Below are 14,159 nucleotides of genomic sequence, written 5' to 3'. Positions count from 1 at the left end.
TATATTTGTACTTAAACAAAAAAAATTATATAAAGGTGTAGTAGGTGGAGGGACCCATTCTTAGAGATACCATTCTGTGGTTCTCTTGCATACTAAATAGTAGTTATAAACTAAATAGGTGGAATCCCATGAAAACAGACGGGGTGGAGTGATCGTCGGCGAGATTAATTTTAACCATAAAGCCAGACTCATAGGTCGCGCTCCTGTCTCGCCGAATCTAATTGTTTGGATTGGGAACATGAATAGTTCGACGACTGAATCAATTAAGTTCGTCACGGCACTAAGCGCGGCTGCACCAGTCGTGCGGCACGACAAAAGCACGACACAGATTCAAACGTCGAATTATTAATGTATCAAATCAAAAAGATTTTTTTTAAGTTGTGCAACAGATCTGCATTAAGTCAATTTTTACTACGCTCGCAACCTATTGAGCGCGCTAGGCGAATCTAATTGTTTCGATTGGGAATTTGAATAGTTCGACGACTGAATCAATCAAGTTCGTCACGGCACTAAGCGCGGCAGCACCAGTCGTGCTGCACGATAAAAGCCCGACACAGATTCAAACGTCGAACTATTGATGTATCATATCAAATATATTTTTTTCAGATGTGCAACAGATCTGCATAAAGTCAATTTTTACTACTCGCAACCTATTGAGCGCGACTAATTTAGTGCGACATCTGAACCAACGGTGAACCCAATGTATTTGTGTCGATACAAATAAAAAAAATTAAATTCGGCACTGCAAGGAGCGCAGAGTATGAATCGGGCCTAAGAAATAACATTTTTGGGTGTGGTTAGCAGCAATTCTCACCCCTAAGAGAGCACATTCGGAATCGAATCAATCTTCAGCCTTAATAGTTCTAATGTAAATTACCGACAAAAAAGCTGGAATTATCTGATCTTTGATAGGGATAGCAGAATTGGAAGAATCTTTGAAACCACAAGGGATAGCAGAATTGGAAGAATCTTTCAGATTCTCTGCCAGCAATGCGACTTAAATGGAACAGAAGATGAGTGGCACTTCCTACTGAGGTGTCCCATCTATGATAACCTTAGGAAAGAAATGCTTGATGTTCTGGGAAAAGACAAAATTAGATTCCACAACAAGGAACAGCTCTACTCTTAAAGCCGCATTGTCACCAGTTTACTTCCGGCCGATTACGTAACAATCTCCGAACGCGAAAAATATTGAAAGCAGTGTGTTTATTGGAAGTTTCTTTGAGGATTTAATTGATAATTTAGAGCGGATCCCGGATTTTAATAGATTTTTTTGTCTTATAACGGTTGAGGTTTCCTTCGGACCTCCAGAAGTAAACTGGTGAAAATGCGGCTTTAAACCCGCCAAAAAAGGTGCAAAAAGCTGTTTGCAAAGCACATTTTTATGTGTATGTGTATAAGGAAAGGAAATAAGGAAATAAAATAAGGAAAGGAAATTTAGAAATTTATTGGTTGAAACAACCTATGTAACAAAAGTTATATGGTACCAATAAAAAAACATCTAGATCTACATCTAGGATGGTAAGCCTGTGGCCAGGTTACACAGTTTTTAAATGACCGGCGATAAAAAACGAAAACAACGCGAAATATCTCTGTGGAAAAAAGGTATTTTACTTGCATTTTCTTACTTACTTGCATTTTCTCAGTCTTAAAGCTTGCTTAACCACTCTACTGCTTTAAATAAGTTACATTTTAAAGTGCCTGCAGTTAAAAAATATTTGTTATGTAATTGATATTTAGCCTCTCGTCGGCTTATCAAACAAACAAGGAAAACAACCAACGTCACTACAGCTTGGGATATTTATACAACCTGTTAAAACCTTTCTTTTGTCAACCCTTGACTACTAAAGTACTCCTAAATCTTTGTGAACTGAGCATCGTTTAGAGGTAAGATTTTTGTGATGGGGGAGGGGAGTGGGGAGGAAGGGAGAGGATTGATTCTGCTATTTAAAAGATTAACTTTTTTAAAAGCCGGGCAAAAATTTAATGCGGGTGCTGACAAGAACGATAAAAACAAAAAAATGAAAATGTGATGATTTTTGTTTGTTTTCATGTTTACAGCGGGACCAATTTAACCATGAACACCGGAAATATGGAATGTTTGTTCTGACCAATCACTCGCGAGATATTCAAACAGTCAACTGGAAACATGTCTCAACAAGTCTCAGTGTCTAAATTCTTGCGTCTGATTCGTCAGTAGACAATAAACATTTAGGTGATAATAAAGGTGTTTACGGTTTTCGTGGTTGCGCTGTAACTGTTTTTTTTTTCTCAGAAAAAAATATGTGCAGCACCAGTAATACCAAACACCGCCTTCAAAGCACCCTAGAATACATGTCTACGGCACTATACTATGCTTTAACCTGTACCGGCGCTATACACATCACAAGCGCTGCCTTCCTACTCCTGCTATTCACCCGTCTGTGGTTTCTTGTGGCTCTGTATCTTTTATGGGCAGTCTATGACTGGAATACACAGAAGAAGGGAGGCCGTAAATTTGGGAATGACTTTATGAGGGGACTACCAGTATTTAGGTAGGTGGCGAGAAGACAAGATTTGATGAGGGGGTGCACAGAAGGGTAGTATATGATGATCCTTTAATAAAAAGTACTGACCAACTTTTTGGTAGCCAAGGCAGGTGCACATACCAAGCATTTATTTATTTAATATTAATACATTTTTTTTCCAGATACATGCGAGATTACTACCCAATTACACTAGAAAAAACAGCTGGTCTTGATCCTAAAAGAAACTATATATTCGGCTACCATCCCCATGGGTATATTCTTGAAGGAGCGGTTGTGGGGATGGTGTCAGATGCCTGTGGATTTAGGGATTTGTTCCCAGGAATAACACCACACATGACAGCCCATTCTAGTGAGTCACTGTTTATAAAGCTAAAGCTAAGCTAAAAATAAAATAATCTGTATCGTTATGTAACCGATTATTTTTTTGTTTTCCCACCAGGTATACTGCACTCCTTTCTTTTCCGAGAGATCCTTCTAAGTCTTGGCTTTGTTGATGTTGCAAGGGAGTCCCTAGAGTGTGCTCTGACTCATCTAGGGCCAGGTCATTCTGTCATAGTCGTAGTGGGAGGAGCCGCTGAGGTGATGAATGCCAAGGAAGGATTGTATGCACTTACCCTAAAGAACCGGAAAGGATTCGCAAAACTGGCACTTGAGACAGGGTAGGACAAATCCATCAAAACTCCACCTCACCTTTAAAGGCATTTCATGAGAGATAAGCCGTATACCCTTGCCATCATGCAGCAATCACAATTGGAAACCCTTAAGAAACATGTTATACGTTGCATTCAATACTTCACATTGCTCAGGTATAATTTTTTTTAATACAGTAGTAATGTAAACAGTAATGTAGTTATAATCTCTAGACATATTCAAATCCATTCCTGGGAAGTGCCATATCAATGTCCTCAGTCTGAAAACTGTATCCCTATACCTGGATGCATTGGCCGCACAGCATATTTTTGAAGTGGGGGGTGGTAAGTGAAATTGTATCATTCAAGATGAAGGGGCATTTACTACAAAGTTATAGAAATCCTGGACCCCTCCTTTATAACTTATTTGAGGATTGGCATTCTTCTCCAACAGATCCCCACTGGTTCCAGTGATTGCTTTTGGACAGAACGATGTCATGTCTCAACTGTTTAACACCATGGGTTCCAGGTTTTGGCACTTCAATTTATGGCTACGTAAAATGGGGCGCAAGTATCTTGGTGTCACTCTCTCTTCTATAGTGCTGATCCATGGACGCTTTGGAATATTGATGCCATATAGAACACCAGTAAATATTGTTGGTAAGACATTTGTTAGCCTGAGAACAGAGTTGTAGCAGGCCTTGAAATATTTGTGTGTATGTGGGGGGAGGGGTCATGATAAAAATATTGGGGGGGCACAGCCACGTCCCTTCTAGTCATTTACATTTAATTTTCAGAGTAAATGTCACCCCCAGAAAATTCCCCCAATAGTTGTGTTAACATCTTTGCACTCTGCCATAACCCTTTTTGTAAAAAAAAAAATATCAGCTTTATAATACAAAAATGACTCATAAGGTGGTTTTTAAACTAGGTTATTGGGAAAAAATATATATTTAAATTCACAATTTGTTCCATCGTGTGACTTTTTATTTATTTTTTTAAGTTGGCAGACCAATCCCAGTGTCCAAGATAGCACAGCCATCTCAAAAAGAGGTTGATGCCTTGCACAGCAGATATCTTAGAGACCTACGTGAGCTGTTTGACAATCACAAAAGCCAATACAATGTACCTAAAGGCACAGAGCTGCTCTATTTATGAACCTTTCAGATAAGAAATAATGTGTGTTTCAATTGAATATATTATTTTTTTTCCAGCTGTAAATACTGACAAACATATTTTTAAATAAAACAGAAAAATAACAAACTCTGAGTTTAGTTTATTCTACTAGGGCCGGTTCCTAGAAAGCAAGTTAGCCATTAACCCCAGGGATAAATATGGCTGTCTTGACATTTGATTGGGTAAAATGGGCATTCTCCCCTCTCCTTTCTAGGAACTGGACCCTGGTTTAATAACCAGTGCTTCTAAAAGGTATAACCCTGGTATAAAAAAGGTGGAGACATTTGCATATTTTGTTTTGGTTATTTTCATTTATCACCTTCACATATATTTAATATACATAACAGAGCAAGGCAACATACAGGATCCAGAGAGCACAGCTGTTAGATCAGATCATGCCTTTTCATGAAACAAAAAACTAGTCCTAGTCCTAGACCCTCACACATCTCTCTGTACAAGCCAAGGAGGTTTTTTTAATGCAAGCAAGATACTATTGAGGCTTTAGAACCAGCGTAAGGTTCAATGAATTTATCTTAAAAAATTCATACAGGCAATCTTGGACTTGAACTAACTGACCTTTCAGGTGACCAACTAGCCACAAGAATAAACAGAATTGGAGAAAAATTCAGGAGCTTTCATTTTGTTTGAAGGGCAATTAAACTTCCCACCAGACAACAAGGCCACGTACAAAAAGCATAGTTGCCTGACATGAAGGAAAAACATGACTTAACGCTTCCAATAAGCTCATTTCACATCTAATAAGGTGGAAAATTTCTCTAGGTACTTAGTGAGTAATAGCAAACAAAATATCAAATGCGACTTTTTTTAAATTGATGCGACTTTTAGTAAAGTGTCATTGTAATTTGAGCTTTTTGTCCCTGAGCTTATACATAGCGCAAGGATGATCAAGGAAAAAATATCTTAAAAAGCAAAAATCTTGGTATGTACTTTTCGGCCTCACATTATTTGTGTTCAAGAATCAGTCCGGAATACAAGGAACCGATGGCCATTGTAAGAAATTGTGTCTTGCTTCTCTATCTCGAATTGCAAATTTTCTAGTTGCCTAGTTCAAGTTGAGAATTGCTATAACAAACCAGGAGACTAAAGGAAAACAACTTGATGCTCTTTCAGCTTTATTCACAGAAAACAGAAGAAAAAGATTCAGGGGAAATAATAAGGAAAGAAGGGCTAAGTATATCTGTGTAAAGGCTGCATTTTAATTACAAAGGAAGCCCATTGATCCAGGGTAGATGGTGATGGCTACCTATCAATGAACAATTGTCATACAATGACAGTGCAGATGTTCTTATCCTAGGAAGATATATGACTTTAGAAGGTGGTGTACATCAAGCCGCATGTTGTATTGTGACACACTGACACATAAACAGGAAGCCCATAAATCCAGGCAAAGCAAAGCCATTGAAAGAGAAAATGTACCCTACACAGGCAGCCCATTAATCCAGGAGAATTGATATACTGCTCCAGCATGACGTTGGGGTCAGTACGCAGCTCTTACAAGCTGCAATTTGATTGGGCAAATGAAAAATATCCGCACCTCGACACAAAGAACGAGAAGAATAGAGACAAAAGAACTCCTTTGTAGAACAAAGATAATAGGAGACAAAGCAGCTGCGTACTTACTCTTAAGTTGTATGTGCAGAGAACCCATAAATTATGGATATGGTATTTCACTGCACGGTAAAATTTTTGTATAATAACATCTTTTTGGTCCATACAGACCATGGTATTTATGTTTACTGTTGTTTTTCTATATTTTCTGTACAGATGGAGCCTGTTAATACATAAGATAAGGCATTCCACTACCCAGCATGGCAAAATTGCTGCATCATTACAGAACACATACTGAGAACTTGTAGGTACTCGTCGGCACCATCTATCAGACATTTGTCGACAATCTGAAAACAAAGGAAACTAAAGTTACCAACGTTGAAGCTGTATTAACATTCAAAATTCTACTCACAGCAATTTTCTCCATTATTGCTGATTTCTGATGATCATTCAAATCTTCCATTTGAACAATTTGGTCATGAACCTACAATCAAATGGTAAGGTTACTGTATGATATAACATACTTGCTTATAAACTTGATATGACATACTTGCCAACACTAGTACTACAACACCCCTCATACAAGCTAAACCAAGTATCGCTAGTAAAACTAACACACCAAGCGATGACTTTAACCTCCCACCTTACACTAGTGCAGCACCCTCATACAGGCTGGTCCATGTATCACTTGTATAACTGCCAAAACCATACACTTTCTATACCCCCGCCCTTCACACGAGGGCACAACGCCCCACATACATGCCTGTCTATGTATAACATGTTACATTACCTGGCCAATCAGTTGTGATGCTGCATGTCCCTCTGCAATAATTTCCTGGAAATTTCAAGTGGACATTCTTCAGTATGAAAACCAAACCAACCCCCACCCTCTCTGGACAAAAAATTTTAATTTTTTTTTTTTAAATAGAATCAATAGATATTGAAAGTCCCAGTACAAACTATTTATCATTACCTTGACAACACCCTCTAGCTTTTGATAAGAGTCAGATCTGCTGGCATCAAACAAGGACTTTATCAAGTTGTCCGGAATGGCCTGAAAGTCAATGGAGCAGCAATCTTAGTGTAGAATTAGTATAAGATAAAGAGAAGGCTTCATGATACAGACTTTACTTTCTACATAGATGCCACATCTGTTATTGCATGACCTTGGAGAATCAAAAATCTTTGTTTGGGAGTAGCTTGTGGTCAATAAACCATCTCAACCAATTGGTAGCTTTCATGTTTTCACATTTGGGTCATAAAACATTTGACTGCACCCAGTAAGGGAATTGATTGGTCACTGTGTTATCATTGACTATGCCCTTTTCCAGTCAAGAAATGGATTCGAATTCTCAGCGGTCATGCAACAACAAATTCAGCTATAATACTGCAAATTGGTTAAGATTACATCTATCTAACACTGTTACCAAAAGCCTGTTGCTTATTATTCAATGTTCAAAAGAAGAATAAACCTACCCCTGCAATTTCTATAATGTCCTCAGCTACAATACCAGAGTCTCCTTTCAGGCGGTGTGCACTCTGTAGAAATGTTATTGCCTACAGGAAAAATACATTTCAGTTATATACTGTAAAGAGATATTCTTTTACTAGCAACTTGTCAGGATTTATTGAAACATTTAATAAGGTCAAGAAATGATACAGGACAGGCATGTACCCAGTAATTGCTAGGGGGTGAGCGGCTGGTGGGGTACACAGTCATACAGTAGGTATAATAATACACCCCCCCCCCCCCCTGTGTACACGCATGCAGGATATTGGAAAATCAATGTAACCAGAAATAGAGAAAAATAACAAAACAAGAAAAATGAAGAAAATTAATCTGTTGTAATGATTTTTGGCTGTGATGTCTGACTGAAACAATGAAATTGTGTTGGTATGGTGGTGATTCGAGATCAGGTGTACCTTTCTCATGTCTCCCTCAGAAATCTTAATGACTTCATCAATGGCCTACAAAATTTAGAAACAAATAATATTATGTACAATAATAAATTCTTACCAGAACTGCTTAGCTTAGTTTCATGTTTGTTCAGCACCAGGCGTGGAAGCTTTAATGCATAGCGGCAATCAGCGTTGATTAACCCTGTTTATTTAGTGTATCAATTCGAAGCAAATTGCAATGTTTCACATCGATGCAAATTGTTAAGAGTGTCCAAAATTAAGTGGTTGTGCAGCTGGACAGGCTAAATACTGCAAATGAGACAATCTTATGTCACCTAAATTTGTAAAGTACTTTTGTAGCATAACGTCATTACCTTATCCTCACAATTGACCTCTTCTTTGACACAAATTTCCTTCAATCTTCTCTCTAGTATTTCACTTGATAAAGGTTTGAAGCGAAACTTGGAACACCGAGATGTCAAAGGCTCAATGATTCTAAATAATATGAAAACAAACATGCATATTTTATAAGAGAAAGATAACAAGACAATTATCATCTATATTGTTTGAAGCAAAGATGAGTATGCCCACAAAGAAACTTGTGAAATATGAAGTACATTCCTCATTGAAATGATTTTCATGCATTCATTGGCCAACACTGAAACGATTTCCAATCATGCCACCACTTTTAAAGGTACTGACAAATCAAACAACACCAAATATAATTCAGTTAGTTTGAATGACAGAAACAAAAAGCAGATCAGCAGTTGGAAATTATTGACACAACGTCCTAGAATGATTGAAAATTGCAGTTACCAAAACTTTCATCTTCATGCTAAATATTACATTTTACGACTCATACATAATGCAATATGCACATACCTACTGACATAGTTACAGATGAGACAGAATCTTGTGGTTTTAGTCTGTTTTTCCATTGTTCTTCTAAGTGCAGCCTAAAATAAATCAGCATTAACATTTTGAGTTTAAAATATCAGTTTTTTTTATAGAAAGGGTGTGCAAATGTGCAAATTCTGACCTGAGCACTCGGTGTCATAGAGTCTGCCTCGTCTAAGATAACAAGCTTGAAGGGTGGACATGGCTTGCCACTTCAAACAAATCACAAACACTGTTACAATAAACAAAAATCCAAGGTTTTCCCGGGCTACCATAAAAATATTATGCATCTATCCTAAAAATACATGAAAAAAAATCTACTAATGTGACAGGACATCGTCATAGAGTAGGGTGAGAATTCGCTGCAGAAACACTACACTGATGCTGCAAGTTTACAGAAAAGTTTTCTTACCAACACATAGTTAAATGAGACCACCTGTGAACACAGCTTTCTATTTCATAAGTAAAATTGTGCTGCGCATGCTAGCCTTCCATTATAGTGTTCCATGAGTGTTCAATGACGTGGGTATGCATATTCTGCATCACAGATGCAAGCATCCAATGTTGCGAATTTTGCCAAATAATGGAAAACTCTAAGGTTCGGTTTTGCATGAGTCATCACAAATATTTTTAAATATTAAAAAAAAAATCCCACAACATTTTCTATGCCTAATTATCCTGCAATTTTTCAGCCCCCAAAAATTCAAATACACCTGTCATTGTGACTTTCATGTTACCCCCCACACTAGCCCTGTGACTGCTTTGGGAAATAGCCTTTACATTCACTTACTCTGGCCTTGATGCTGATGCACTTAATTGAGAAAATGTTTTCACTTTATCCCTAATAACCTGTGAAATAGAATAAATTTAGGAATGCCAGCTTTTAAACAGACAAATAGTACACTTTTGTGTACACAATCAAAAACTATACAGAGTTGTTTTACAACAACAACCAAAATTCCAAGTTTATCATATCCCTTCAATTTCTAGCTTTGCAAACCAGCCTCTGGGCACAAACCTGGATTCCTCGCTCATCAGATGCATTCAACTCAAGAACTCTTTGCTTCAACATTTCATGTCTGTGGGAAGAAAAAAAAATTGTTGATCAGGAAACCAAAATGATTAGAAAATTATATGCAATATGCTAGGCATATACCTAGGGTGTTGAGCAGGATGTGTGTGCACCTGCCTTGACTGCTAAAAGATGGGTAATTCAATGCTTTTTCCACATGATACCTATGACAACCCACCCTCATCAGCAATGCCTGATGCTATTATTGTTTGCATGGATTTTAAAGGCCAATCATGCCACCAATTTACACTCCTGCACGATATCGACTCACTCAAATAACTCATTTCCATCTGCTATTTTAAGCGATTGTTTGAGATGCTTTCAATATAATACTCAAATAACTCATTTCCATCTGCTATTTTAAGCGATTGTTTGAGATGCTTTCAATATAATACTCAAATAACTCATTTCCATCTGCTATTTTAAGCGATTGTTTGAGATGCTTTCAATATAATACCATTAATAAGGCATTAAACTTCAATGGTGGGTGGGTGGTTATTTTGAGGCTTTCTTGCAAATGAACTAATGTACATATTTTCAATTATAAACAATAATAAAGGCGATTTTTTAATGGTTCACCTACCCATATAACTCTCTAGCCACAGCAAGAATAGTTGAAGTCTTTCCTGTTCCAGGTGGACCATAAAACAGCAGATTGGGCAAGTCAGCACCTTCAAGGGACTTCTTCAATACCATCACAACCTCTTCTTGTTGAGCAACATCATCAACACACTTTGGACGGCTAGACGTGGTGTTGAACAACAACAAAAAAACAATCAATTAACCATCAAGTGTGTTCACAATGCCAATCACTAAGGATTGGCTGTAGCTGGATGTTTTGTTTATGAATTTAGTTTTTAATCAGTATCGCAGAGTTTTCTTTGGTTTTACCACACCCCTCCCTTGCCCCCCCCCCTTCCCTAACACAATAATGTGGGTAAAGAAGGGTGGGTAAAGGAGAGGGGTGTTCTGTACAGGATCCTAAATGATCCCGGGACCCGAAACGATCCCCAAGAGTCCCCGAAATGAACCCCAAGGAATTGCAGTAATTGGCAACAAAAGGAATGTGTAAGGATTGGCTTTCAGTTTTAAAAACATGTGTTATCAAAAGGAAATTTACATTAACTAAAACTATAGTATTAAGATTTTAATATACGACTGCGGGGGAAATACAGTGGTTGAGTCAGAAATTGGGGTCAATTAGCAATTCCTGTGATAGTAACTAGAAGAACCCGGCCACATCCTCTTAACATTTTGCATCAGAAGAAGAAGGGTTGTTCGAGTTATTACTCAGTGTGCTTTTGTCATTCCATCTTCTCGGCCAAACTGGCTGCCTAAAATGTGTCTGTAAATATTCGCTGTTTATGGTATTAACATTTTCATGTAAACAAGGATTTCGTGGTGAAATACATGTTTGGTTGTCAAATGAATATTAATTTTTAGGGGTGATGTTTACCAGGAAAAAAAATATTGCAGAGGGAGGGGAGGAAGCATTTACAGAGAAATAAAATTACGAAAAAAGACAAAACTGTCCTAATAAATCGTGATCTTTCTCCGAATAATACTATAAAGCAAGTTGAAATCTGTTTAGTGTATTAACATTTTCATGTAAACAAGGATTTCGTGGTGAAATACATGTTTGGTTGTCAAATGAATATTAATTTTTAGGGGTGATGTTTACCGGAAATGAGATTAATAGTGTCAGAGTTATGTGTCGGAACCGCAAAATGTTGATGGAAGGTCAAAAGTTTGGTTGATCTGAGCAAAGCTGTGCTATGTTTATGCTGTATTCCTTTCAGTAGCAATTTAAAGTTGTGTATTTGTTTTGGACTCTGTTTATGGGTTTAACGCCGGGCAATGTAAGGAATAGAAGTATTGTATTGGAAATTGATATTGTCACGTTTAGAAATCGAGTCGCTGTTAACCCTTAATTATGCTTCAAGAATTGCAAATATTTCTTCTGCTTTCCCTTTGTCCATTACCGCAATTCCTTGGGGTTGATTTCGGGGACTCCTCGGTATCGTTTCGGGTCCCAGGATCAGTTGGGGTACTTTTGGGGATCATTTCGGGTCTTGGGATCGTCTCGGGTCCTGGGATCATTTCGGGTCTTTTTTTACATTTTTTACATTTACTTACTATTTCTCGACCCAAGGCGATGACTTCTGTTTGCCCAAAGACCCAGCAACCCCTTGCTTCACTTTTGATGAACTACTAGCGCTTGTTTTACCCTTTAGAAACGCCTCCATGGCTAATCAGTATATATAATGGATGAAACAGCAAACAACACAACACGATGACAAATATTTAGGAAAAATACGAATCTGGAGCTACTTCAACGTGTCTACATGACAAAATGGAAGACGGATTTTCGCGCCAAAATCTAGCGCAGAGAATGGGTACGAGAACAGCGAAAAAAATATTGCAGAGGGAGGGGAGGAAGCATTTACAGAGAAATAAAATTACGAGAAAAGACAAAAACTGTCCTAATAAATCGTGATATTTCTCCGAGTAATACTATAAAGCATGTTGAAATCTGTTTAGTATATTAACATTTTCATATATTTTACGATTAGTTTATTTTGTTTTCCCCACCCTCCCCTACACGGGTATCAAAAGAGCAGATTGCATTCCATACAGATCTACCCCGTTGTTTTAAGTGTTTTGAACTCTTTGCTCTTTCCCTTGTAATGTCCTATGAGCTGGCAGCAATTTGTAGATGAGAGCTTGCTCGGCACAAGTCAAGTGGCCAAAGCTTCAATTCATGGTCTAAATGGCGAGCGGTACGCTTCTAGCTCAGGATTTGTGGTGAGTTCTCATTTCTTTGCGTGTTGACAAGTTTTAGCTATTCCACGCAAGAAAAAACTTATCTTTGATATTTTCCAATGACATTGCTAAAAGGGATTGAACTTTGACAAAAACAAAGGCAATATACATTTATTTTGCTAATTTATTGTCTGTTTATTGCGCAACTATATTGTTATTGCCTTTTTAGAGAAAATTATCGGTTTACTTAATTGTGTAACTTTTTGTGCGTGCTAAGAAAGCGAAGAATTCAATAAACAAAGGACACTTCGCTCTACATTTCTATACTTATATAAGCTTGCGTTAAAACTGATTGCATTTGTGTATTTTCTGGATCTGTTTTATGACGAATTTATTTTTGAAATGTTTGGTGTGTTTTTCGAGTAGCCTGGAAACGTTGCTATTTTTAAGTCTGCAGTTAATAATTTTGCATGTTTCTTTCAGTAGGATATTTGGTGCTTTGGCTAGACCAAACTGAATTTACCCATATACATTATCATGACAGCGTAGTTTTTCTCATTCGTGGCACTGAAATATTGTGTATTAAAAAAAAAACTGAAACGGCACAATTTTTAAAGTGGTAGGGTGGGCTGCAAAAACAGTGTATTGTACCCAAGCAATAACCACATTCATTGTTTTGATCGAAAGGTTCTTCCAAGCGAAGCCCAAGTTTTGATTGCTGCAATCACCAAAGACCCAAGCCCGACATACTACAAAGGAGTGTGCCTTAATCGAACCAAGTACTTTGTGATTAGAGTCGACCCAGGCCACTCCCTCTACTGCCGCAAGGGGAATGAGGGCGCGGTTGCAGTCCTTACAAGCCAGTGTCTGTTGATAGGGGCCTACAGTGAAGGGATGACTCCTGGTTGTTGTTCTGCTGTGACCGAAAAACTTGCAGATTACTTTAGAGTTAATGGGTTTTGACCCAGCATAGATGATAGTTATTCAGTTCAGTTTAAACCATCACTCAGATGTACCCAGCATGATTTGGTTCAGGCATCACCATGCATATTTATTATGATGAAGGGGAACAAAGAGATTTTCACCAAGAAGTATAAATTTAGATTTATGACTATTACTTAATTAAGATGCAGGTAAACCAGAGGACTTTGTCTTGGGGATAAGGGCAGAGAAATGGTTCTGTATTTAAAATAGTTGTGTAAATAATTTTTCAATAAAAAGAAAATGATTAAACTGTAAATGATCTTTTATTTCTTTTACTTTTGGCATGGCCACTGCTTGAAACTTTGTTTGAAGAGGGGGGGGGGGGGGGGGGGGAGGGCATAGCTATTGTTATGTTTTATTCTAGTGATGTTGAACATATGATTCTACTTCTCTCTAAACCTTTTTGTTTGGAGGTACAGAATTAGGGAGCAACCATTTGATATCTCACCTTGAGGCAACATAATTTTATCCTGATCTATATTGGTTTCCCTCCCACTCCTTTTTTGTGTTTTTTTTGTTGTTGTTGGCTTTGAGAACAAGGTTGGGGATCTTTTATACTACCATACATATACTGTATACATATCTACACATACAGTGCGTCTATGACTAGTAGAGGGCAACCACTCCTATTTAAAGGGGGTG

General features: G+C 37.7%; 3 protein-coding genes across 5 annotated transcripts; 2 read left to right on the top strand and 1 right to left on the bottom strand.

Moving 5' to 3' along the window:
- The first annotated feature begins 1,282 nt into the window (after positions 1-1,282).
- On the top strand, positions 1,283-4,416 carry LOC5512671 (2-acylglycerol O-acyltransferase 2). Of its 3 annotated transcripts, XM_048731977.1 has the most exons (7): positions 1,523-1,605; positions 2,062-2,192; positions 2,276-2,534; positions 2,690-2,877; positions 2,968-3,187; positions 3,612-3,817; positions 4,161-4,416. In XM_048731977.1, exons 2-7 carry the CDS (start codon positions 2,150-2,152, stop codon positions 4,313-4,315), a joined length of 1,071 nt encoding a protein of 356 aa, XP_048587934.1. In that variant the 5' UTR covers positions 1,523-1,605; positions 2,062-2,149; the 3' UTR covers positions 4,316-4,416. The 3 variants fall into 3 exon arrangements, with proteins under 3 accessions (XP_001632983.3, XP_048587934.1, XP_048587935.1); XM_001632933.3 differs by lacking the exon at positions 2,062-2,192 and having other exon boundaries at positions 1,283-1,605; XM_048731978.1 differs by lacking the exons at positions 1,523-1,605; positions 2,062-2,192 and adding an exon at positions 1,678-1,887.
- Positions 4,417-5,447: 1,031 nt separating this feature from the next.
- On the bottom strand, positions 5,448-12,157 carry LOC5512672 (replication factor C subunit 4). Its single transcript, XM_001632963.3, has 13 exons — positions 11,907-12,157; positions 10,354-10,512; positions 9,717-9,777; positions 9,489-9,547; positions 8,841-8,910; positions 8,684-8,757; positions 8,176-8,296; positions 7,826-7,870; positions 7,379-7,459; positions 6,876-6,956; positions 6,693-6,737; positions 6,315-6,386; positions 5,448-6,249 (listed from the first exon to the last, which is right to left on the bottom strand). Exons 1-13 carry the CDS (start codon positions 12,014-12,016, stop codon positions 6,154-6,156), a joined length of 1,074 nt encoding a protein of 357 aa, XP_001633013.2. The 5' UTR covers positions 12,017-12,157; the 3' UTR covers positions 5,448-6,153.
- Positions 12,158-12,387: 230 nt separating this feature from the next.
- Positions 12,388-13,773, top strand: LOC5512673 (profilin-1A). The gene is made up of 2 exons (XM_001632934.3): positions 12,388-12,575; positions 13,221-13,773. The coding sequence occupies exons 1-2, from the start codon at positions 12,465-12,467 to the stop codon at positions 13,494-13,496; spliced, it is 387 nt and encodes a 128-aa protein (XP_001632984.1). The 5' UTR covers positions 12,388-12,464; the 3' UTR covers positions 13,497-13,773.
- Positions 13,774-14,159: the final 386 nt, after the last annotated feature.

The sequence above is a fragment of the Nematostella vectensis genome, chromosome 9 (assembly GCF_932526225.1).
Source record: "Nematostella vectensis chromosome 9, jaNemVect1.1, whole genome shotgun sequence".
Lineage (NCBI taxonomy): Eukaryota > Metazoa > Cnidaria > Anthozoa > Actiniaria > Edwardsiidae > Nematostella > Nematostella vectensis.
The sequence above is the reverse complement of the archived record's forward strand: the minus strand, read 5'-3'. Positions and strand labels throughout refer to the sequence as shown.

Coding starts and splice junctions, on each gene's coding strand:
- LOC5512673 (XM_001632934.3), top strand. CDS start 12,465: ATGAGCTGGCAGCAATTTGTAGATGAGAGCTTGCTCGGCACAAGTCAA. Junction 12,576..13,220: donor CTTCTAGCTCAGGATTTGTG/GTGAGTTCTCAT, acceptor TTTGATCGAAAG/GTTCTTCCAAGCGAAGCCCA.
- LOC5512671 (XM_001632933.3), top strand. CDS start 1,554: ATGACCGGCGATAAAAAACGAAAACAACGCGAAATATCTCTGTGGAAA. Junction 1,606..2,275: donor AATATCTCTGTGGAAAAAAG/GTATTTTACTTG, acceptor TTTTTTTCTCAG/AAAAAAATATGTGCAGCACC. Junction 2,878..2,967: donor ACACATGACAGCCCATTCTA/GTGAGTCACTGT, acceptor TTTTCCCACCAG/GTATACTGCACTCCTTTCTT.
- LOC5512672 (XM_001632963.3), bottom strand. CDS start 12,016: ATGGAGGCGTTTCTAAAGGGTAAAACAAGCGCTAGTAGTTCATCAAAA. Junction 8,911..9,488: donor GCATCAGCATCAAGGCCAGA/GTAAGTGAATGT, acceptor ATTTGTTTGAAG/TGGCAAGCCATGTCCACCCT. Junction 7,871..8,175: donor AGGTCAATTGTGAGGATAAG/GTAATGACGTTA, acceptor TAAATTTTGTAG/GCCATTGATGAAGTCATTAA.